The sequence below is a fragment of the Erpetoichthys calabaricus genome, chromosome 9 (assembly GCF_900747795.2).
Source record: "Erpetoichthys calabaricus chromosome 9, fErpCal1.3, whole genome shotgun sequence".
NCBI lineage: Eukaryota > Metazoa > Chordata > Cladistia > Polypteriformes > Polypteridae > Erpetoichthys > Erpetoichthys calabaricus.
Window position 1 is genome coordinate 97200690 of NC_041402.2, and position 24789 is coordinate 97225478.

General features: G+C 39.1%; 1 protein-coding gene across 1 annotated transcript; it reads left to right on the top strand.

The window, feature by feature from the left end:
- Positions 1-12650: 12650 nt before the first annotated feature.
- On the top strand, positions 12651-23626 carry opn9 (opsin 9). Its single transcript, XM_028809469.2, has 6 exons — positions 12651-12816; positions 17968-18118; positions 20381-20520; positions 20620-20758; positions 20935-21130; positions 23195-23626. The coding sequence occupies exons 1-6, from the start codon at positions 12660-12662 to the stop codon at positions 23624-23626; spliced, it is 1215 nt and encodes a 404-aa protein (XP_028665302.1). The 5' UTR covers positions 12651-12659.
- Positions 23627-24789: the final 1163 nt, after the last annotated feature.

The window sequence follows — 24789 nt, forward strand, 5'->3', positions numbered from 1 at the left end:
AAATCTCTCTTCTCTCCATCACGTATATGTACACTGCATGCTGCATCCGCAAAGCCACCAGCATTTTGGAAGATCCAAAACACCCCTCACATAAACTCTTCACTCTCCTGCCATCTGGAAAAAGGTACAGAAGCATTCAGGCCTTCCCTACCAGAATGTGTGACAGTTTCTTCCCTCAAGCCATAAGACTCCTAAAGATTCAGTGACTAAACTGATAAGACATACATACCTTCCCACTCAACTACAATATGTCTTTATATTTAGATCATGTCATTGTACCACTATCTGTCTTTGCACTGTCCTGCAATGCCTGCACATGCTTACACAAATGCACTTAATGTTAAAATATGTAGTTTTTCTGTAGTCATGCGTTCTATGTAGCACTGTGATCCTGGAGGAACATTGTATCACTTCACTGTGTATTGTACTAACTGTAAATGGTTGAAATGAGCATAAAAAAGCTACTAATATACATACTGTATATAGTGTATATGCACAGTGACTTTTTTTTTTAAGTCTAACTCTGTTTTGCATTGCTGTATTTTTCCCACATGGGACTGCAAGACTACCTCACAGGGGTGGCAGAAGGCCCCTTTACACACATCAACAGGTGGAGGCTATTTGTGCCATGGTCATAACAAATAATGCCATTAAATTAAGAAGGGTTACCAAGTGCCATTATAGAAGGCAACACTGTCTTTGAAAACATCCAATCTGTTAGCATCTTATCTGTCGAAAGGGTGCTGAAAAGACTCCAGATGAACATAAAATAGCTGTACCACGTACCATTTGAAAGGAATGGTGACACAGTGAAGGAGCTATGGTACCAGTATGCTACAGGTAAACTATCTGTGTGCATCCAGTTAAATGTGCTTTACAGTAAACAGTACAACATTGTATAGTGATATACAGTACAGTAAGTGTGACCTGTACACATTTGTTTTGCCTGTAGGAACGAACATGCAATATGTATACATTTGATGTACTGTAACTGTATCTTGTCCAAAAAGAAAATACATGTAATTTATAATTTTCCTAATTTCTCCTGAGATATAGCATATACTGGAACTGGAATCAAGTAAACCACCTAACATCTTTATATACCTGGATGAAGCTGGATTCAACTTGACCAAAGGCAGAAGGTGTGGGCAAAATGTTATCAGCCACAGAGCTACTGTTGATTTGCCTGGCCTGGCCAGCAAGGGAACAAGGTAACATGACTGTGTTCACGCTACTATTTCAGAACACCTTCTTAGACACATTCTACAGGGATCTCATCCCTGATGATGAGAGGGGTCTAATTCGAGATGATCTACCAAAGTATGTGGTAATGTGGATTAATCTGAGTTTATATCACTCAAGCACCATCAGGCAATGGTTTGCAACCCACTACAGGATGCTGATGAAATTCCTTCCACCCATTTCCCCACTCCTTAAGGCAATTGAGGAGTTCTACTCAGCATGGAGGTGGAAGGTTTATGATCGCAAGCCACATACTCACATGGACCTGTTGGATCCTATGGATGCAGCAAGTGAGGACATCACAACAGACACCTGCAGAGGCTGGATGAGATATTCCCAAAAATTCCTTTGATGCTGTGTTGCAAATGAAGATATCTATTGTGATGTGGATGAGAATCTGTGGCCCAACAGACAAGAACATCAGGAGGTGTAGAAAGAGTGCACTGTAATTCTTCATACAGTGCTGCATGTACAGTTCTGCCTAACGTGTGTTTCCTGTGTTTAGATTGCTAATTTTGTATTTTTTTCCTTTGTGATATATAGTGCTGTTTAACAGTCTTGTCTTTTTCTTTTCTGTATCCCAATGACATGGTCCATCACAAATTACAGTACAAACAGTAAAAGCAAAAATGTGAATCCCGTCCAATCTTTTTCAATCAATCTCTGACATACAGTCATGTGCAACTTTTTGTACTCTTGAAATTGATATCTGCTGTAAATACAAAAAAGTGCAGCCTTGTGCATTTTCAATCATTGTCACCCAAACCTTAGCCATAGTTCAGATCAAAAAATACTTACAGAGTACACCATATCTAAGCATTTTGACTATCTTGTTCGTAAACAATGTCACAGGGACTTGTCATTCTGATGGTAGTGACATGTTAATTGACATAAACATTTACTTTTAAGAGATAATCTAAGGATTCTGAGCATGTTACAAGCTTTCGCAAGTAATACATTTTTTGGTGGTGTTTGCACAAATTGTTTTGAGAAATGCACTTACTGTTTTGTGAATGTACAGAGTAACAGGGATTGTGGAAGAGAGGTGAAAAAGAGAGTGCCGGCAGGGTGAATGGGTGCAGAAGAGTGTCAGAGTGATTTGTAACAGATAGTATTAGCAAGGGAAGGTCTACTGGACGGTAGTGAGACCAGCTATGTTATATGGGTTGAAGACGGTGGCATGGACCAGAAAGCAGGAGACAGAGCTGGAGGTAGCAGAGTTAAAGATGCTAAGATTTGCATTGGGTGTGACGAGGATGGATAGGATTAGAAATGAGTACATTAGAGGATCAGCTCAGGTTGGACGGTTGGGAGACAAAGTCAGAGAGGCGAGATTGCATTGGTTTGGACATGTACAGAGGAGAGATGCTGAGCAGGCTTTATTGTTGGCATGGAGCTGGACAGTTTGACATCTGTGGTAGAGCGACGGGAGCTAAGCAGGCTCCTATCAATTATGGAGAATCCACTGCATCCACCAAACAGTGTCATCTCCAGACAGAAGAGCAGCTTCAGCGACAGACTACTGTCACTGTCCTGCTCCACTGACAGACTGAGAAGATTGTTCCTCCCCCAAACTATGCGACTCTTCAATTCCACCCGGGGGGGTAAACATTAACATTATACAAAGTTATTGTCTGTTTTTACCTGCATTATTATCAATCTTTAATTTAATATTGTTTTTTGTATCAGTATGCTGCTGCTGGAGTATGTGACTTTCCCCTTGGGATTAATAAAGTATCTATCTATCTATATTGGGAGAAGGATGTTAAGCATAATAATGTCAGGCAAGATGAAAAGAGGAAGGCCTAAGCGAAGGTTTATGAATGTGGTGAGAGAGGACATGCAGGTGATGATGTAACAGAACGAGATGCAGAGGACAGAAAGATATGGGAAAAATGATCTGCTGTGGCAACTCCTAACAGGAGCAGCCGAAAGAAGAAGAAGTTTTGTGAATGTTAAGGATAATTCAAGAAATGTTCCTAAGTGACTGAGAAAAATTGTAACATCTTAACTATACTTAACATATACATATACATACATACATATATATATATATATATATATATATATATATATATATATATATATATATATATATATATATATATATATATATATATTGTAATGGGCGGCTGGGTCCCATGCCCATGACAGCCCTGTTGTATATGTTCCGGGGGAGCAGCCATGGGCTCCTCACTACCTCCCCCGGAACGCTTGGTGGCAGCCTCCATGGGTGACGATGGTGCCTCAGTTTCCCGTAGGGTTCCATGTGAGATGGAATTCTCCACAACCCTGTGGGGATCTGGGGTCGCCGCCAGGGGGTGCTACATGGATCCCGGAGCCAGCCTGGACACCTGTACAGCCCCGCCCGAAGTGCAATTAGCAACAGGTGATCAAGCACCTGGAGCATTTCCAGATGGGCTATAAAAAGGGTCAGCATCCACCACTCGGGAGCCAGAATCGGGAAGAAGAGGACGAGGTTGCCTGGGAGGAGTGGTGGTGCCAAGGTGGAGAGAAAAGTGTTTGTGTGTTGGCGAAGTGCTTTGCTTGGGACTGTGTTGTGGCTGGAGGGATTACGGGGAAGACGTGCCCTCCAGCTGAAGAATAATAAAAAGTCTGTTGGTTTTTACACGTGCCTCTGCATCAGTCTGTGCCGGGTCGGGCACAATATAGAGCCTTATTACTACATATATATATATATATATATATATATATATAATATATATATATACTAGGGGGCCCCGCCTCCTGCTTGCTTTGCTCACACCCCAGCCTCCCCCCCCCCCCCCCCCCCAGCGGGTTTGGTTTACCGGATACAATTTAAAGAGATTGTTACATATGCATTATTTCCACTTTTACTTTACAACTTTTGTAAAAACAAACAATGGTTACATCTCTTTCTCGCAGGACGCTGCTCGCGTTGTGAAGGGGATGCGGCTGAACGCACGCTAAGGAGATACCGTCAGATCATCTGCTGTCTTTCTGCTTGTCTCACTGCCCAATCATTTCAAAGCCTCTACAGCAGCTGTCCTTTTGCCACTTCGTGTCTCTGCCACTCACGTTGTGAAGGGGTGGAGGATTAGGGTGGCTGAACGCACGCTAAGGAGAAGCAGTCAGATCATCTGCTGGCTTTCTGCTGCTGGCGAGCTGCGTGTTTTTGCTTATCGCTTGTCATTGTTTTAAGAGCTGGGAGCACACAAAGCGTGTCTGTCAAACGCAATCCAACAACTGCTAGGTTAGATGTCCGTGGACTTGTTTTAAATGATATTTCACTGCCTTGTTTTGCGTGATGTTGTAAAAACAATACTTGTCATTTATTTCCGACCCTGGGCGTAGTTAAATCTCTTTCTTGCAGGATGTATAATGCTGCTTGCGTTGTGAAGGGGGGGGCAGCTGAACGCACACTAAGGAGATGCCGTTGGATCATCTGCTGTCTTTCTGCTGCTGCTGTCGCGCTTGTTGATCATTTTAAAGTGTGTACAGCAGCTGTCCTTTTGCCAATTCTGGGGAGGTGCAGTATGCTGAACACATGCTAAGGAGAAGGGGTCATATCATCTGCTGGCTTGTTGCTGCTGGCGATCTACCTGTTCTGCTTGTCGCGCTGCCCGATCATTTCAAAGCCTGTACAGCAGCTGTCCTTTTGCCACTTCGTGTCTTTGCCACTCGTGTTGTGAATATGTTAGGGTGGCTGAACGCACACAAGGAGAAGTGGTTGGATCATCTGCTGGCTTTCTGCTGCTGGCGAGCTGCGTGTTTTGCTTGTCGATTGTCATTGTTTTAAGAGCTGGGAGCAAGTTAAAGTGTCTCTTGCGGGATTTCAAATTGTCTTCCGAGAAGATCACGTCTCGTCTCCCTTGTCTCCCTCCCAAAGATTTTATTATAATAGATGTATATATATTGGGGTGGATGGCCAGGTCCCATGCCAAATATGTTCCAGGGGAGCAACCATGGGCTGCTCAGTACTTCCCCAGAGATGCTTGGTGGCAGCCTCCATGGCTGGCGGTGGTGCCTCAGCTTACCGCACAGCTCCATGGGAGAAGGAGTTCTCCACAGCCCTGTTGGGATCTGGGGTGGCCACCAGGGGGTGCTGCATGGGTCCCTGAGCCCAGCTGGACAAGTCTTCAGGCCCACCCGGAAGTGCTACCGGAAACAGGTGATCAAGATATGGGTGGGCTATAAAAGGGGCCAGCAACCAACACTCAGGGGCCAGAGTCGGGAGGAGGAGGATGAACCTTGACAGGAGGAGTGGTGGTGCCAGAAGGGAGTGTGTTTTGTGCTTGTGTTGTTTTGGACTGTGTTGTGCCTGTGGGGTTCAAGGGGAAGATGTGCCCCACAGGTGAAGAAAATAAAAGTCTTTGTGTTATTTTTACATGTGCCTCCGTGTGAGTCTGTGCCGAGTTGGGTGCAATATAGTGCCATATTACAATATATACATACTGCATGTATATATATATATATATATATATATATATATATATATATATATATTCCAAAATACACTTTTTTGAATAGAGTGCTTTTGTGATGAAGACTAAGGCTAGATAAGTCTAAAATAAGAGTTTTTTTTCATTAGGGTCAGTATTGAACTGCAGCACAGTCATGCAGTATACAATAATTAATCATTTAGAGAGTGGGCATTGTCCGGAAAGCTTTGCTTGACTTGATATAAACTGCCTTAAGTTTGAGCATGAGATAATCAGGATCTGCAGCAATGCTACTGGCCTTTGTGGGAAGCTTAAACAAATGCTTCTGTTTTAAAATCACTTGTAAGGATTTTGCAAAGCAGTCAGGCATTAGTATGAGAATACATCCAGGCAGCTGTTAAGCTCATACTGAGGTATTTATGTTGGTTTCCATAATGCACATCATGTAACCCAGTAGTTTCAGCATTCAGTCCTAACAGGCCATCTTTTCCTATTCTTGCCTTATCTTCATCAATCCATTCATACATTAATTTTGCAAACCTATATATTCCATAATGGGAGTGCCGAAAGCTGAAGCCAGTGAAAACAGCATAGCGTTCAAGACAGAAACCAACCATGAAAGAAATACCTGTCCATCAGAAGGTATGTATACATGTCACTCGTTGGGCTAATGGAGTTTTAGTCTTGAAAATGTGGCAGGAAACTGGAGTACTTGGAGTAAATCCATACTAACATGCAGAAAACACAAAAACTCAACACAGATACTTCCTAGGCTGAGTTATAAACCCAGGCCTCTGGAGCTGTAAGGTAGTAGCCTTAATTATTATGCCCACCGGTCACACTTTATGTTACTTTAAATATTTTATTTACAGAGGTGATTTTGTCAAAAATACTCATGATTTCTTTTTAATTTATGGGACCTACAGACTTTTAAACTATATTAAAAGTATGTATGTCCTATAAAGTATGAAAAAGGTTACCTTCTCCCGTCAGACCATACCAGTTCTAGATGAACATCATTCATGAAATAATTCATCCAATTTCTCAACAGCTTCTTCCAGTTCAGTGTAATAAAGATTAAAAATCTAAGGGAAAGTCAGAAAATTGGAACTAGCCATGGATGAAATTTGGGACAGAGTCATACTTAATTCTACCAGTCCATTGAACATTATCAACAAACCAAACATGCATGTTTTTGACTGTGTGAGGAGAGACACACAAACACACAGAAAACAAACTCCACACAGGAGAGAAATCAGAAGTTGAATGGATTAAAAAAAGTACCTGCAGTACTACTGTGTGGCTCACAGATTAGCACAACAGAATGTAAAATTCTCAAAACCACCTAAGACAAAGGATCAACTCTTGTGTGCAAAGGAGGAACCAAACCTACAAGAGGTGCCAGTCCATTGCATCAACGCACAACACACATCTTTGGGATCTGGAAGGAAAACTGGAGAGAACCCAAGTCAGACACAGGGAGGACACGGCAAAACCACACAGACAGTGACTGGGCATGGGACGTCAATCACTGCACCGCCATGTCATCCTGTCCGCAAAGTATTTATGAAAATTAAGTGTTCTTTCTTTCTTTCTTTCTTTCTTTCTTTCTTTCTTTCTTTCTTTCTTTCTTTCTTTCTTTCTTTCTTTCTTTCTTTCTTTCAGTCAAGTTCACTTTAAGTTTGAATGAATGTTTTTTCTATATATAAATTAATGTAAATCTACCTGCCTTAGAAAAAAAATTATAATTTTGTTACACATGCCAATAAATGCAAACTTTAAAAATAACATTCCTGTACCAAGATGTACATTATAAGACTTTAATGTTTTTTCTTCAATTACATTTTCTAAGCAAATGTGTTTGTCTAAGGTTTATTTTTTTTTTAATTTAACAAACAGTAACAGACCATAAAATGCTTCTCTGATCTGTAAATCTTTATCCGTCACATAGGTAACATACAGGGTGGTGTCTTTAGTGGTCATAACTCTTTATACACTCTATACAATGTTATTTTGGAGAGTAATATTAATGCTTGACTGATATGACCTACACATTCATACAAGATAGTTCTTCTGCATTTACCAAAACAGTTCAATTACCAATTTCTGGAAAAAAATACTTTATTTTTTATTATTTTTACTATTATGTACATTAGAAAAGAAAAATATTATGTCTTGTTTTCTACATCAGTTTGCATTTTGATACCAGAAGAAAGTAAGTATGTAAAATAAGTAATTAAATGTTTATGACAGCACAGTGGTGCAAAGGTTGTGCTCCTGCCATGCGGTAAGGAGATGAGGGTTCTTTGCTTGACTTCTCCCTGTGTGGAGTTTGCAAGTTCTCCCCATGTCTTTGTAATTTTCCTCCAGGTTTTTTTTGGTTTCCTCCAACAGTACAAAGACATGGAGGTTAGGTGGATTGACAATGCTAAATTTGTGTGTGTGTTCACCCTGTGATGGACTGCCCTGCCCATGGACTGTTCCTGCCTTGTGCTGTATGCTTGCTAGGACAGGCCCCAGCCCCCAGTGACCCTGTTCAGGATTAAGCAGGATTGGAAAATGGTAGGGTATAAATTTTATCTTCTCATTGAACAGCTTGTCATTGACAGGCTGTGCTGCATTTATTGTTGAGATTCCTAAGGTCTTTTCTTCTGTAAATGACTATGTTACTAAGGTAAGCAGGTTTTTTGATTTGGAATGTTAGTGGCACACATATCTGTCACTGCAATTATACAAATGTCTTTCCTTTGTGTGTGTGTGTGTGTGGGTGTGTGTGTGTGTGTGTGATGTAAAGATTCATATTTAACTGGACTACTAGGGTGTTGTACCGTGTTAGCCATTAAGAATATAATGCGAAGTCAAGCAAAATGACACCTTTTATTGGCTAACTAGAAAGATTACAATATGCAAGCTTTTGAGGCAACTCAGGCCCCTTCTTCAGGCAACATCGTTTTAGTTAGCCAATAGAAGGTGTCATTTTGCTTGACTTCTCACTATATTTAACTGGATTAATAATGTTTATAAAAATTAGTTTGAAGTGTCTTTAACAGATTTCTGCTTTGGCAGAGTAAGGATCACATAATCTTTCAATGGGCTGGATGGCATTGCTTTCTAATGCATTACATTTCAGGATCATCTGCATTACTGGCTGCTGACACACTTTACCACTGAGATACAAACAGCAGTGTTTCTATTTTGATTTTGCCCAGAATTTAGTGTTGTTGCAGGTACAGAACAGAGTTGTGATTGACTTGTTATGAGTGGGCAGAGAATGCATTGATGAGTGGTTTTAAACTGAACTGGTCAGGTAATGCACATATGTTGCTTTTCTTGACCTGTTTTTAACCTTTTTTTTCTCCTGCAGTGTTCCAGAATATTACCATTTACATATTCAATATCTCATGATTTCGTTATATTTGAAATTTTTGTTTTGAATTAAAGAATTATAGGCGCTTTCATTGCGACCTTTCTCTCTTTCACTCACCCTCCATAACTGCCCCCTCCCTTTTTTCTGTTAAGATGCATTAACACTCCGACTCAGAGTTATGAATTGAGATTTGAAGTGACACAGATATACAGAGAGATAAGAGAGAGAGAGAGAGAGATAGAGAGAGAGAGAGAGAGAGAGAGAGAGGTGGGGGTGGGGGGTCATCAGGCGAGCTGGTACCCATCACATTGGCACTCACTGCTCGGCAAGAGACACTCGAGCGCTGACAGGTTGGGCTGAAGGCGGCACGAGGACAGGTGAGTCGTCACGTTGTTATCTTAACAATTGAAAAGTTTAAATATTTCTAAAAGCACACCGACTAGCTGTGCAGATCGCCACGTACCATTAATCGTGACTAAATGATGAAAAGAGAAATCTTAGGTGGTGCGTCCAACAGTCATTCTGCAACTGCGGATGGACTGGGCGTATGAACGATCGATAATCGATCGTAGAGCCAAGCACAGGTAAACAGTTTTGGTAGCTATTACCGTCAGGAGGTCAAGCTAATGTTTTTTGAACTACACAATCAGATAGGTTGGGCTGATGCTATACTGTGTGTGTGCTCTTCCAAGGACTGCCATTCTTAATTTTCTGCTAATGGTTCAAGCGTTATAACTCTTCCCTTAATCATCGTAATGAAATCAGATATGAGTAAAATTAGTACGTGAATGACTTTTTTTGAAAGAACGTAATATCCGTCACTACAACCCACCACTCATTTAGACACTTATTGTTTTGAGAGCGACGTGACACCAATCTTTATGGAGGGCCGCACAACCTAAACGGTCACCCAGCCCTAAACGAAGCGAGAGGTTGAAATCCTTTGAATTGACATTTTCTTGAAGTCTTTCCGTACAGAATTCACAAAACGCTCCCTCCGGTTTCATGGGTGCAATGAATTTTAAGAGCAAATCGATTTTTCCTTTAAAGAACGATCATCCTTTTCAACTTGAACGAAGTAAATTGCACTGTAAGGTGAAATTATGAGGTTTCCAAAAACATAAAAAAGAAGAAAGAGGTCTAAAGGATAATTTTTATTTATCACGATATTATTTCTGACATATAATACACCGAGAGCTCTGAGTTTGCCGGTTCAAGTTTAGATTTGTGCGCGAACGGTGGCGGATGGCACGGCGCAGAAAAACACATTTTTATGGCTGTAAAATGCAAAGACTGCTAGAAAGAACAATTTTAACCTGTTATTGAAAGATCTGTATGCATAGGTGAAGAAAAGAAAATAAATTAACAACGATTTCGTAACATTAGTACTGTAAATGCGAGGATACCGATAAGTAATGAAAGAAAGAAAACTAACAGAAAGGCACAATAGAAACTATAGATACGAAGGAACTGTACAAACATGAAAAAAAAAATATATACATTGTAGATATACAGATAAGCATGAAATTCATTAAATATATGTACATTTAGATAGATAGATAGATAGATAGGATAGATAGATAGATAGAATAGATAGATAGATAGATAGATAGACATAAAAATTCTGCTAAACTGACAGAATGTTGCCTTGAGATTCCTAGAAATACATTGCTAATTAGTCTAGTAATATTTCAATACATCTTAAAGGCCTTCTCTTAAAAATAAATGTTAAACAAAAGTCTTCTCAGTCAACACCCCTCCAGCATAGATTCAAACTGTCTACTTGCCGTGCCACTGATGGTGGTATGTCACAAATGTCATTGCCACTTACTAATCAGATCAGACACACCAAAACTCAGGAAATGTAAATAAATTGGTTATCTATGAGATACAGGCTGCATAAAAACAAACAATAATATGGCACTCGTCTGTATAAAAAAAATATTGACAAATTCATTGCACAGAAAAAAGTTCAATGTGATTTGTTCTCCATGATATTTGATGAAGGATATGTGAACAAAGTAGCACAATTGAGTTTCGTGAGGTTAATTTCTAAGTATGTCCAAAGTGCTGGCATGTCTAAGGTCCAGATGGAAGCCCCAAGAACCAGGTCTGTAATAGCACCAACTGTACTTCATTTTGATCCACTCAATCCAAAGGAGTGGTGACTTTTTTCATATTTTCCACAATGCACAGTGAACTTGTTTTATCTGAAAATGCCTACCAACAACTGAACACCATGGGTGGTTTTCATTAATTAATACAAAATAAGGTGAGATAAAATGTGAACTCTTCATCATCATAAACCAGAAGGTGAACCAAAACTCTTTGAAAGAGTTTATTATTCATTCATTCAGTTTCACACACCCCCTCCCTCAGGTTATTTCTCCATTAGAAACATTTACCTAGTGAAGGCAGACTGGTGTTTCATGACAAAGATTTAAGTGGACATAAACATTTTGAATATGTTTTACTAGGCTTCTTTTTGTTCTTTTGCAATGGTCATTTCATCATCATTGCATCAATTTCATTTGCACATTTGCTTCCTTTTTTGTTTAACTAACCACTTCCTGTCCTTCACCATGTGCACAGTAAATATAAGTATGTAATAAGTGCCTGGTACATTTTCTGTGAGAGACACTAGGGATCATCATCCTGATTTAATGCCCAAACCACCTCAGCTGACTCTCATAAACTTGGATACCACATTTCTACTCCTTCTGTACTGCAGGGCTCTTTACCCTATACTGGAGAGTTAGTCCAGCTGTTAGTAAGATATTAGCGACATGGATGTTTCAGCAGGAAGAGAGGAAATAGGAGAAGAAATAAATTACCAGTAAATGAGGTAACTCAAAAAGGATTAGGGAGAGACATGATTTAGAGATAAGCTACAGGTCAGAAAACTTCGAGAGAAGGCAAAAAAAGTTTTTACATTGCAATAACAAAAGTCAAAAGCAGAACAGGCAATGATCTTAACAGTAATATCTTCTCAGAAGTGATTTTTAGCTACAGCTAACACAAGTAAAAAAGACAGGGTTAGTAGAAAGATAAGGACTCTAAAAGGACACTGAGGTGACCATCCTCTCTTAAACAGTGGCAACATGATGACTTAAGCATTCCAGCATGTGACATCATGCACCCCAAGCCACATGAATGGGAACAAAACAGTAGCACCCACATGAAAAAGCACTCACAAAATAGCAGTGTGCTAATATCACTGTAATAATGCTAAAAATAAACTGACATCAATAATACATCTTTATATATAATACGTTACAGTGGCTGTTCGTTTGTCTGTCGAGGATTTTAAATCACCTGTAGCTCGCAAACCGTTTGAACTATTGACCTGAAATTTGGCACACATATACTATGTGATGTCTACTATCCGCTTTTGGGGTGATGATTGACCTCTACGGTTATTCCTCTTTTATTTTTATTTTATTTTATTGTAGAATCAATGAAATTCATTAAATATATGTACATTTAGATAGATAGATAGATAGATAGATAGATAGATAGATAGATAGATAGATAGATAGATAGATAGATAGATAGATAGATAGATAGATAGATAGATAGATAGATAGATAGATAGATAACCTGTTGTTTTTACAGAGCGGGGAGTCATGTCATTCAACAGCAGTGCCTCTGCCTTGTCGAACTGGACATGCGGACAGCAATGTGCAGCCCAGGATCATAACGGGACTCTGTCGGAGAGCAAATTCAAATCTGCACTGACACCTGCAGCTGACCTGGTCATCGGTGTATTTATTGCTGTAACAGGTCAGATTTACTTGTTTGTCTTTTTTGAGCTGTTATCTGGTGTTCTGAAGTGCATTGCTTTGCTGAACAAATAAGAGCATGATTTGTTACCATTTAAAACAACAAAATACAATTAAAGATGTGTTTTACATTGTCTTATAAAGCGTTTTTACTAGCATCACAGATCGATATTATTGTGGATGCTGTGCTTTACACAGCTTGCACTAAGCTTTAATGAAGATTGTCTAATTTTCTGCTGCCCTCTCACTATCTGGTGATAGTGCTTTTTTTTCTGGACATTTTACTCTATTGAATAAAACTAATACTGTATTAGAAATAACTATGCACTCATGCACAGCAAATGAAAAAGACACATGGATTAACTATTCTTTTGATTTATATATATTCCATCAAAATAGCACTACCTTGAATTAGTGTTTTAAAATATACCATACTATTGTATGAGACTATGTCTCTTGGCTGGCCTGGGAACGCCTTGGGATTCCCCAGGAAGAGCGAGAAGAAGTGGCTGGGGAGAGGGAAGTCTGGGAATTTCTGCTCAAGCTGCTGCCCCTGCGACCCGATCTTGGATAAGTGGAAGAGGATAGATGGATGGATGGATGGACAATACTAGAATGAATACAAGAGGCCAAAGAGTGCTCATGAGCTACAGTACATACAGTAGAATGGAAGCACATTTATAAATTGTTGGATGGCACTAAATTTTCTAAATTTTAATGAGAACAAAACAGAAGTCATGCTATTTAGGCCCAATAGCACCAGCGGGGACCCCTTGCATTGACCTTTCCACTGTGGCTCAATTTGAGAAATCAATGATCACAAATTTAGGTGGTAAAATGGACTCCACTTTTAAACTTGATAGCCATGTGAATGCAGTGGTAAAATCTTGCCTTTTTCCAGTTGAGGCGGCTGTCAAAAATCAAGCCTATGTTGTCTAAGCGCAACCTTGAAACAGTGATACATGCTTTTATAACATTTCGTCTAGATTACTGTAATGCGCTTCTTTTTGGAATTAGCCAGGCCTCCATGGCTCGCCTACAGCTGGTGCAAAACGCTGCTGCTCGATTTTTAACTGGCACAAGAAAGCATGAGCATGTTACCCCGATTTTGGCTTCCCTCCACTGGCTTCCAATTCGTTTTCGAATCCATTTTAAGATCCTTGTATTTGTTTTTAAATCTTTTAATGGGTGTGCCCCTCTTTATTTGTCGGAACTGCTGCACCCTTACATACCATCTCGCTCCCTCAGGTCAGCAGACCAGATGCTTTTACGCGTTCCCAGGGCACGATGCAAACTCCGAGGTGAGCGAGCTTTTTCAATTGCAGCACCAAAACTCTGGAATGATTTGCCATTGCATGTTAGGCAGGCTCCTTCGCTAGCTGCCTTTAAATCCTTTTTAAAAACACATTTTTACTGTCTGGCTTTTAACCCTGTATAATATGGTGGCTATTTGTATACTTTTTATACTTTCTATTAAGAATGTCTTCAGCTCTTATGTGTTTATGTGTTGTTTTTCTTTGTACAGCACTTTGGTCAGCCTTGAGGTTGTTTTTAAAGTGCTTTATAAATAAATAAATAAATTCATCATCATCATCATCATTTTTGTTCCTTTTTTACTGCTGAAGGTTGTAAAAGCAACATGGGCTAACCAGGCCATGTTATTTCCAGCAACTTAATCTGACTCTTCCAAGGAAGGTCAAGAGATGTAATCCCACTACTTCATCTTTGGACAAACCCTTCAGTCTTTCCATAGGGTGCCATACTTAATTTTTTTCTCCCATGGCAAATGTCAATATCCTACTGCATGTCCAAACCAGTTCAATAGGTTTCCTTTGTTCTGGGGAAGCAGATATTCCATATTTAGATCCTTCCATATTGCTGAGCTTTACATTTTTTAAATCTCCATGACTTGTTCTTTATAAATTTATTTTCTGCTATAATGTAGGATTTTTATGTTAGTGGCATCCATCCATCTTTAAGAACCCATATACTGTACATGTATAAAAGTGGTGACTCTGACATGAACGCTCCTTATGTTCAGGTTTCAAATTTGTGGACAGACCTCGATTAGTTGCTGCAGATGGTTAATAATAGACAGTATTGTAATGAATAATAAAGCACAATAGTTCTGCTTTTAAAAGCTAAGCAGTTTAGTCTCATTGGAACCAGAAAACACCTAGTGTTCAGAAGAGCTTCTGTCAAATGAATAATTATTCTGTTAATTTATCTTGTTTTACTAAATAACACCTCCCCTTTCTTGCTGATGTAAATCTATGCATTATAAAGTAAGGATGAAAATATTTTGCAGTCATTAAGTTTGGATGATTGGAGTTCCGTATGATGCACTATATTACTGTATATTCTAACATATTATTGTTTAGCTTACTTGTCTATCCATTTTCAATTATATTTCCTTCTAACCTTCATTTTTTGGAAACACTTCAGAATAAGGGCATTATTGTGCTTGCTCTACAACATCTTTTAGTTATTACTGTAATATACAAACAACACCCTTTTAAAGTCTTGCTATACAGAACTAAGCAACTACTAGAAACACTATAGGTGGTGGTCATTGGTGGTTTATACATCTTACTAAGACCAAACAAAGCTTTAGTTAAGATCTCGTTACACTTCAGTAAGTATCTAATAGTTGCACCTAGGTCACACCTCTTTAAATGTGCTACCCCCTTTTTACACATTGGCATAGCAATTGCTGTTTTTACTGTATCTCAGTATAGCTTCCTAACTTTTCATGGTGAAAACAGCCCAAAACTCATAAAAAGCTACACACACATTTCAAAAGCCAGTGCGATAAACTTATTGTATTTACTGGGGCACAAAGCAGGGAATATAAATAAGTACTGCAAGATTTTAATTCTATTGCAGACCAGGCTTGTGCATATTCATTGATTTGTGTCGATGTCCAGGTCTTTATGCCTTGTATATCTGCCACCCACAAATAAAGTGGAAAGTTGGGTAGTGCCATGCCACCTTCTGCTTTAGGTAATTGTAGAATTACCCTTTGGATGTGTGGATATTTCATAATATAATATGAATAAATGCAGTTATGATTGAATCTAATTTCTTAAAAAATGATTTGTTAATGTATATGGGGATGCTTTGAAATAGAAAATGAAGCTTGGGAAGGATGGTCTTCTTGACAGTGTTGATTCTCCCAGCTAATGTGAGATGGAGGGCAGACCATCTATACACGTCTTGTTTAATTTTTTCCATGCAAACAGCAACATTTTGTTGAAAAAAAGCTGTGATATTTACCCCTAGGTGTTTAACCTAATCTGCTAAGATGAATGGGAAAGTGTCCAGTGTAATATTGTGTGCTAGAAAGTTCACTGGAAAAAGCACACTTTTATTCAAGTTAATTTTGAGTGCAGATATCTTTTGAAAATCTGCTAGTGGCTTTAGAACTGCTGCCACAGAATTTTGTGGGTCTGATATATACAGTACAGTACCATATTATCTGCATATGCTAGTATTTTCTGTTAATGTCCTTCTCTGGTAATTCCCTTTATCTCTGATGCATTTCAAAAGTAAACAGCCAATGGCTCATTGGCGATTGCAAAGAACAATGCTGATAGGGGGCATCCTTGTCGAGTATCATATTCTAGTTTGAAATATTCTGAAATAATGTTGTTAATACAAATGAAGGCATCTGGACTGGTATAAAGTAGTTTGATCCATGTTCATATGATTAGGCTGAGCCCAAACATTAGTTTACTGGTATTAGACTTCTGGTTTATTTACCTAAAACATTGTAAAATATCATTTTAGAGAATGAATATTAAAAGGTCTAGCGATTTTGTTACAAGCATTTTTTAATGTTTCTTGTGGTTAAAATCTGTCAGCCTTTTTTGTTTACCTGTGGAAAAGGTTTTGCCTACTACAGTACTGCAGCCTTGTGGTTTGAAACAATAATTGAAATGAAACTGAGAATAAAAATGCAGTGACAATTTCTGAAATTCTGAATTAGTTGAAGAAATCATAATGATTACTTGAAGATACTCAAGCCTCCTACACTTAATAGAATTCTGCTTAAGAGAAACAAACGATATTTTACTATTTATCACATTTGGTCTATGAAGTCAAGATGTGCTACCAATGAGACATAAAGCGTACATTATAGATCGGGGTGTCAAAGTTCGATCCTGGAGGACTGCAGTCGGGGCAGGTTTTCATTCCAGCCTCTTTCTTAATTAGTAGCCATTCCTGCTGCCAGTGGAATATACTTATTTTGCTTTCATTTTAATTGACTTGCGTTTAGAATTCAGAAGTGTTAATTGCTTCTTTGTTTAAAGGAAAAAAAAAAAGAAAGTCTGAGAAATTCTGATCTTCTATAGTCCTTAAAACATTTTAATATTGTTCTCAAGAACAAGAATATCAACAGTTTTCAAAAAGTCTGGGCTGATAAAATGAGAACATAAAGAAGCCATAGAATAAAAATATGCCCGATATTAACAGCCAGAATTGGTTTCTAATTAAGAAAGCAGAGGGAAAATAGTGGCCAGAAAGTGAGTTTGAGAGCCTTGTTTTAACTGCTTATTTGTTGGCACACTTTGCAACTCATTGTTATTTATAGCTGGCTAAGGAAAAAAAAACATTTAATTGTTTTGGATCTTAAAAAGCAGGACAATTAAAAGAAAAGTGAAAAACATCCATTCTGTTAGCAGGAGTAATTGGCTACTGATAAGCAAAATGGCTGAACGAAAACCTGCAGCGACTGCAGCCTTCCAGAATATGAGTTTGACACCACTGTGATAGACAGAAGGTTGTATAGCTCCCCTTGACGAGGTTTTAAAAATAACCCAAATGAGAGAGAAAGGGTCCAGTTTGAGAATTTCCACATTGAATATTTTTTCTCCGCATTCCAAGCTGCTTTTTGACCTTTGTCAAGATTCAGACTGCCTCTGTTTTCTGTTCTCAGTAGGAAAATCAGCACCACGAAAACCTCAAAGCCCAAATCCCAGTTATTAACCCTTCTTGTTGCATTTTAAAGCATGTGAAAATTAGCAATCTCCCTTTTCTCCTTTGCTTTGTTATAATGTCAATGTGTACATGACCCATTGTTGTTCCAGACATTATTACATGCTACTGCATGGTGGCAGGTCTTTGACCTTGATCTCTGTTTGTCTTGCAGGACTCCTATCTATTACAGGAAATGGCCTTGTCATTGCCGTCTTTAGCCATAAAAACAGACGCCTGAAAGCTCCGGAGTTCATGGTCATGAATCTTGCTGTGTGTGATTTTGGATATGCGCTACTTGGAGCTCCATTTCTCATGTATTCCAGGTCAGAAAATTTTGGTCAAGTAGAGGCTGTGCCAGTGGTTCTCAATCTTTTTTATTGTGGACTGCAATTCTAGTAGTCAAAGTGGTCTGCGAAACAAGAAATCAGTGTGATTCCTTGAAAAGGACACTGAATATTTGCTTACAAATAAAACAGAATTTGGTAACAATATCAATATGTATTTAATAATTTTTTTAGATTAAACCTTTGATCTCAAAACACATCATTGAAGAAGAGCACCCATTAAATTAATTCTGCAATAGCTTTTCATAATTAGAAAGAACAAAACCAATCCCTGGTGGCACGGTGGCGCAGTGGGTAGCGCTGCTGCCTCGCAGTTAGGAGACCTGGGTTCACTTCCCGGGTCCTCCCTGTGTGGAGTTTGCATGTTCTCCCCGTGTCTGCGTGGGTTTCCTCCCACAGTCCAAAGGCATGCAGGTTAGACGCATTGGCGATTCTAGATTGTGCTTGGTGTGTGTGCGCACCCTGCGGTGGGCTGGCACCCTGCCCAGGGTTTGTTTCCTGCCTTGTGCCCTGTGTTGGCTGGGATTGGCTCCAGCAGACCCCCGTGACCCTGTAGTTAGGATTTAGTGGGTTGGATGGAAAACCAACCCCCAAACTATTTCATTAAAAATATATAGTTTATGCTTCAACTAACAGAAGGGATGACCTTCAAGTTCAATGACAGCAAAGCAGCTCTTCAACTTCTTCTTCACTTGTTTGTTTTTCTGAGCATTGACTGTGGACTTTATTAGTGTTTGTTTCATTACCTGTTATTGTCAGATGTTTCTCCTCTGTCAAGACAAATCTGTCCACATTCTTCAGCTACTTGTACTCTGTGCAAAAATTATTCCTGTCTTGCACCCAGTGATTGCTGGGGTAGGTTCCAGTTGCCCCATGTCCCTGCCCTGGATAAGCAAATCAGGGTGATGGATGCACGGATGGATGTCCTTCAGTTTTTACCTTTACAATGATGCAAGCAAGAACATGGCGCCACCTTATCTTGTTTTCATATTAGGTTAGTAGAGTGGTCACTATCAGAGGTTGATGTACATTGGCCTTAACGTACAAGAAGTAGAAAAATTAAACTTTGCAAAAAACAAAGGGGTAACAACATTTGCTATTAGCTGGATAACAGGATTGTATTTCCTGTTATTTTAGTTGGAAACAAAATAGTAATACCTTCCTTTACATATTCCAATCTCCAAACAAATCCTCCAAAAAATAATTTCTTGTTCAATACCTCAGCAAGGTATGAGAGGAGTAAAACAATATCTTTTTCCTAATTAATAAACACTGAATAAGCCAATAAATGATTACTGTACTTACCAGCTGGACTGCAGATGGACTTTAATATTCCTGAAGTTAAAAGCTGTGAAGATAGTGATGAGTAAAGAAACACACTTCCAAAAAGAGAAAAAGAAGTCCAATAACCAGAAAGAAATGGCTTCTCTTCTTTCAAGTCCCAGTAGTTGCTCTCTGACTGACATTAGCCTGTTCCCCCTATGACTCTGTGGGACTCCTTCCTCTGCCAAGTGTGATTGTCTGTAAGTGTGCTCCTAGATTGACTGGCATCCAGTTTATTGGTGGATCCTCCCTTGCCTGCATGTTTATTTTTTTCCCTCCAGTGTTTCAGTTATTCCAAAAACACGCTACGTTACGCTGTGACACTAAATTGGCCTCGTCTGGGCGAGTGCTCTCTTTGTTGAGAGGTGCTGATTCCTGCCTTACATACAAAGATGGTAGGGCAGACTCCAGTTCTCTTAGATACTAAAGCAGATTAGGCAGGTTTAATTAGTGGACGAGCATTTACAATTATTCTACAGATTTCTTTTTAAAAGGCAGTGAGAACTCCCCATGGCTTGTGGTTTTTTTTTTTTAGTGTGAGGTTTAGGATGATATGTTCTTGGTGTTTTCTCTCATTTAAAAACAAACTGGACAAGTCTCTGGAATTTTGTATTATATGTGGTGCTCATTAAAGGTCAGAAAATTTCATTCAATAATGTCCAAAAGCACCACTTATTTAACTTCCATTTGACCTTTCAAAATCTTTTAAAAAATGTTTGTAATATGATATTATCAGTGTAATTAAAGTAAGTACATAAGTAATGCAAAAATAATTGATAAGCTTCATTAACATTGTTTGCACTTGCAAATTTCACAAACGACTAAACAGCTTAAACTTTAGGACCATTATGCCAGCAGGGGGCAGTACAGTACTACACAATCTACTCATCTAAAGCGACACATTATTTGTCATTTCAGCTTTGTGCACAAGTGGGCCTTTGGCTCAGTCGGCTGCACCTGGTATGGAATCCAAGGATTTGTGTTCGGGATTGGAAGTCTGTTAACTACCATGCTGATTAGCATTGATCGATGTTTAAAAATCTGCAGCATCAAATATGGTGGGTCTAAGATTGAAGCTAAGTTATTTTGCCTCAATGTAAAGTCTCTTTTCTGTGCTCCTGGAATTACTTGCTGACAGCTATTTGTGTCTCCCTCAGGTCAGTGGGTGGAGTGTCACCACATTACTGGACTCATCCTTTCAGTTTGGTTGTACACCCTGACCTGGGCTATCCTGCCTGTGTTTGGGTTTGGAAGCTACGGACCTGAGCCTTTTGGGACGAGTTGCACTATAGACTGGTGAGATTGTTTGGTTGTCCTAAGTAGAACTGATATCAAGTCATGCTTTTTTTTTAGTCAGAAACAACCATCTGCTGACTTGTGCTTTAGGACCCAGGCAGTTATATTTGAGCCTTAAGAATCAGCCTGTCTCTGGTTCGATGAACCTTTGTCCACCATGTTTTTCTCTTTGACAGGTGGAAGGTGACCTACTCAGCCAATGACAGACTTTATGTCATTCTCATCATGGCTTTCTGTTTTGGAATTCCAACCTGCATCATTGTGTTTTGCTATGTTAAAATCATCTTTACTGCACGTGCTTCTTCTCGATTTGTGGCTTCCATCTCAGCAAGCACAGTCACAGGCAACGCCAATGAGATGAAGCTGACTAAGGTAGGTTGTTTTCAAAGAGGTGCTGAGTTGGAGGTTGAACTGGGGCCCAGCTGATGATCTGGGAATAGAAACTACACTGTTGAAAGTTCCCATAGGAAAATTTTACTGCTCAAAGTTTAATCTCTGATGGCTCATGAGAGTTAAGAGATTCTCATTTTAAAAAATCAGCTTCATCACAGATGTTTCTCCTACATTTCCTTAGGACAGATAGTTTTAGACAAAAAGGAAACATGAAACACAACTAAGGTAAAAGGAGTCAAAACTGAGAATTTGATTTGGGAAGCATGTTATATTTGTGAGATCTCTTCAGATTTTCACTTATTATTGAACAGATGCCTTTATCCAAGGAGACTTACAACATTTGAAATATGTTTGGTTATATGTCTTTTGTTTTTTGCAATTACAACACAGGCAGATGAAGTGAATTTCTTGTGGTCACATATTGTCAGGAGTGGGATTTTCACCCACAGCCTTAGGGTTTGAAGTCCAAAGTTTTAACCACTATGCCACCGTTTTCTTCCAGAAAGAGTATGACCTAATTGGAGCATGACAATATAAGTTATACATCTACTAGAAAACTCATAATATTATTCAGAAGTAAAGACTACAGTTTTGTAGATCCTATCAATCTATCAATCAACTTTATTTAAAGTGCAAAATCACCATGCAGCATGGTCCCAATACACTGTACAAATTAGAAGAATACATGGTACAAGATATAAAATAAGTAAATAATACAGAAAATAAAACAACATCAATGTCGAAGGAATAATCTATATATATAAAAGCCAAATACCAGACTAACTCATCACGAAATCTCCCAAACCATGAGGACTTGGGACTTAAATTTGGAATGTAGGTTACCCTTGGCCCATAGGTGCTCGCTAATAAACGGTTTTAAAAATTTCGTGGTCCAAGCGCGTTCAGTCTGTATGTCTGTCCACTTTTCACGAGGGGAATTACTTAACGGATTTAGATCTGGTTGTTTTCTATAATTTCCTTGAACTTATTGGCTGATTTTGCAACTTCTCTTATCACGCTAAGTACCATAGCCTGCTTGAGATACCGATGTATTTATGCAAATCCAACAGAGTGGCTGTGGGCCGAGTTCAGGGGGGCGGGGCCTTCCTCATTCACTCGCCAGCCTCTGTTCGAGTTAGTCTACGTCTTGCCGCGTGTTGCAGCATACCGGCCTCTGCTTAGCTAGCGATACCTGTTTGTTCAACAGACATTATCATCTACAGATTGTTAAAGCGTAACATTTGACGTTTGAGAGAGAGAGATGCAGCTCCATGTGTTTTAGAGGGTAGCTGATGATTGCCAGAGATATCATGGCCATGTGCTTTTCTCCCCACGCGCGGAACGCTCTCCCGTCAGAGCTGAACACGATCAGATATAGTGCTAACGTCTGTTGATTTTTAAAGTTTGTCCTGCTTCATAACTATGTGGGCAAAACCACAGGGTACAGCTAGTAACTAATAAAACTGAAATAAAATGACATTAAAAGTTTAGGTATGTCAACAAAGGAATAATATTTCAAGGATGGTAGACCTGACTGAATTCTAAGATACATTTTAATGAAGGGAATATAAGTAGGTTTTAGTCTTGATTTAAAAGTCTCAATTGAGTGCGCTTCTCTTACACATAATGGCAGGCCATTCCAAATATAAGGTGCACAGAGCCTAGTAAATCATAGTGTTTTATTACCTCAAACAATTGTCCATAGATTTCACCATATATTACTGAACACACAATACAAATAGTTTCAAATTGCAAAAAATATCTCAGGACACTACTTGGAAAATCTAAGCCCATTGTGTGACTCTGCAGAGATCTTGGCTGAAACTTAAGAGGAGACGGTTGTGAGAATACCAAGGTATTTTTTTCTCAAGAGAAAAATCTGAGAAGCATAAGACAAAAGAAAATGTTTCCATTACATTTCTTCATGATCTCATTGTTGTCTAGTAGAAACTAAAAAGATATTTAAGGAGATCACTTTTTAGATTTTTCATTCCTCTGGGTTTGTATTAATAGTAGCATAACATCTCTCTTTTCCTTGAACAGATTGCTGCAGTTATCTGTTCCACGTTCTTCCTTGCTTGGAGCCCATATGTGGTGGTTTCTTTTTACTCTGCCCTCCAAAGTACAAGTGTTCCTAATTTAAATGCAAACGCAATGTCACCAGGAGAGAACAGTCTACCTAGGTTGCCACCAGAGTTGAGTGCGGTTCCTGCACTGTTTGCCAAGTCCCACTGTATGGTTAATCCTCTCATCTATCACATTATGAACCAAGATTTTCATTCTCATGTGAGGAGTTTGTTCTCCAGAGGATCTATTCGTAGCCATTCAGCTGGAGGGAGCACCAAGTTCTCCTCTCTGAGGCAAAGTACAATCAGCAGGCAATACTCCCTTGGGCGTTGTGTGAGCCTGGAGATTGCTGAGCTAGGGACAGAAGATGACCGAGCACTGGCCAGTGTCAGAGGCCAAGCCTGTTGAAGTGGACTCTAGCAGCTAGACAATACTAAAACAATCACTTTGTAGTATAATTAATAACTGTAAACCTGGGAATGTTCTGTTTTGATTTTTCTGTTGTTAATCTTCCACTGAAAACAAGTGACTTGTATCTTAATGTATCTTTTGTTTCAACATTGTTTGAATAACTGTGACAATTGATCATGCTACTGAAACCTGCAGTTAAGATCTACTGACTTGATTTATTTTAGGCAAAACACATTGTTCTGAAATTCTCCAACGCTGTACAGTCGTGGCCAAAAGTTTTGAGAATGACACAAGTATTGGTTTTCACAAAGTTTGCTGCTTCACTGTTTTTAGATCATTTTGTCAGATGTTTCTATGGTATACTGAAGTATAATTACAAGCATTTCATAAGTTTCAAAGGCTTTTATTGACAATTACATTAAGTTTATACAAAGAGTCAGTATTTGCAGTGTTGGCCCTTCTTTTTTCAAGACCTCTGCAATTCACCCTGGCATGCTGTCAATTAACTTCTGGGCCAAATCCTGACTGATGGCAGCCCATTCTTGCATAATTAATGCTTGGGGTTTGTCAGAATTTGTGGGTTTTTGTTTGTCCACCCGCCTCTTGAGGATTGACCACAAGTTCTCAATGGGATTAAGGTCTGGGGAGTTTCTTGGCCATGGACCCAAAATTTTGTTGTTTTGTTTCCTGAGCCACTTAGTTATCACTTTTGCCTTACAGCATGGTGCTCCATCATGCTGGAAAAGGCATTGTTTGTCACCAAATTGTTCTCGGATGGATGGGAGAAGTTGCTCTTTGAAGCAGCAAACTTTGTGAAAACCAATACTTGTGTCATTCTCAAAACTTTTGGCCACGACCATACTTATTATGGGGGGAACCATGAAGTAAAGAAATGGCCAAAGAAATTGACTTAAAAAGTATACAATTTGTTATTATGTGTCACAGCAATATAAAAATGGCTTACACAGGCATCAGCACTGAATAAGGGTGTTATGACAAATCAACTGCGGTGACTGAAATCAATAATGTAACTTAAAGCTTCTTCCCATTTTGACAGGAAGTAAAGACACATCTGCATTTTTGAGCTGTCTGTTGGCTTCTCTGCCTTTCTGGTGGAGCCAACTGGTTTGTCGAGACGACCGTCAGTTATAGCCAAGGGG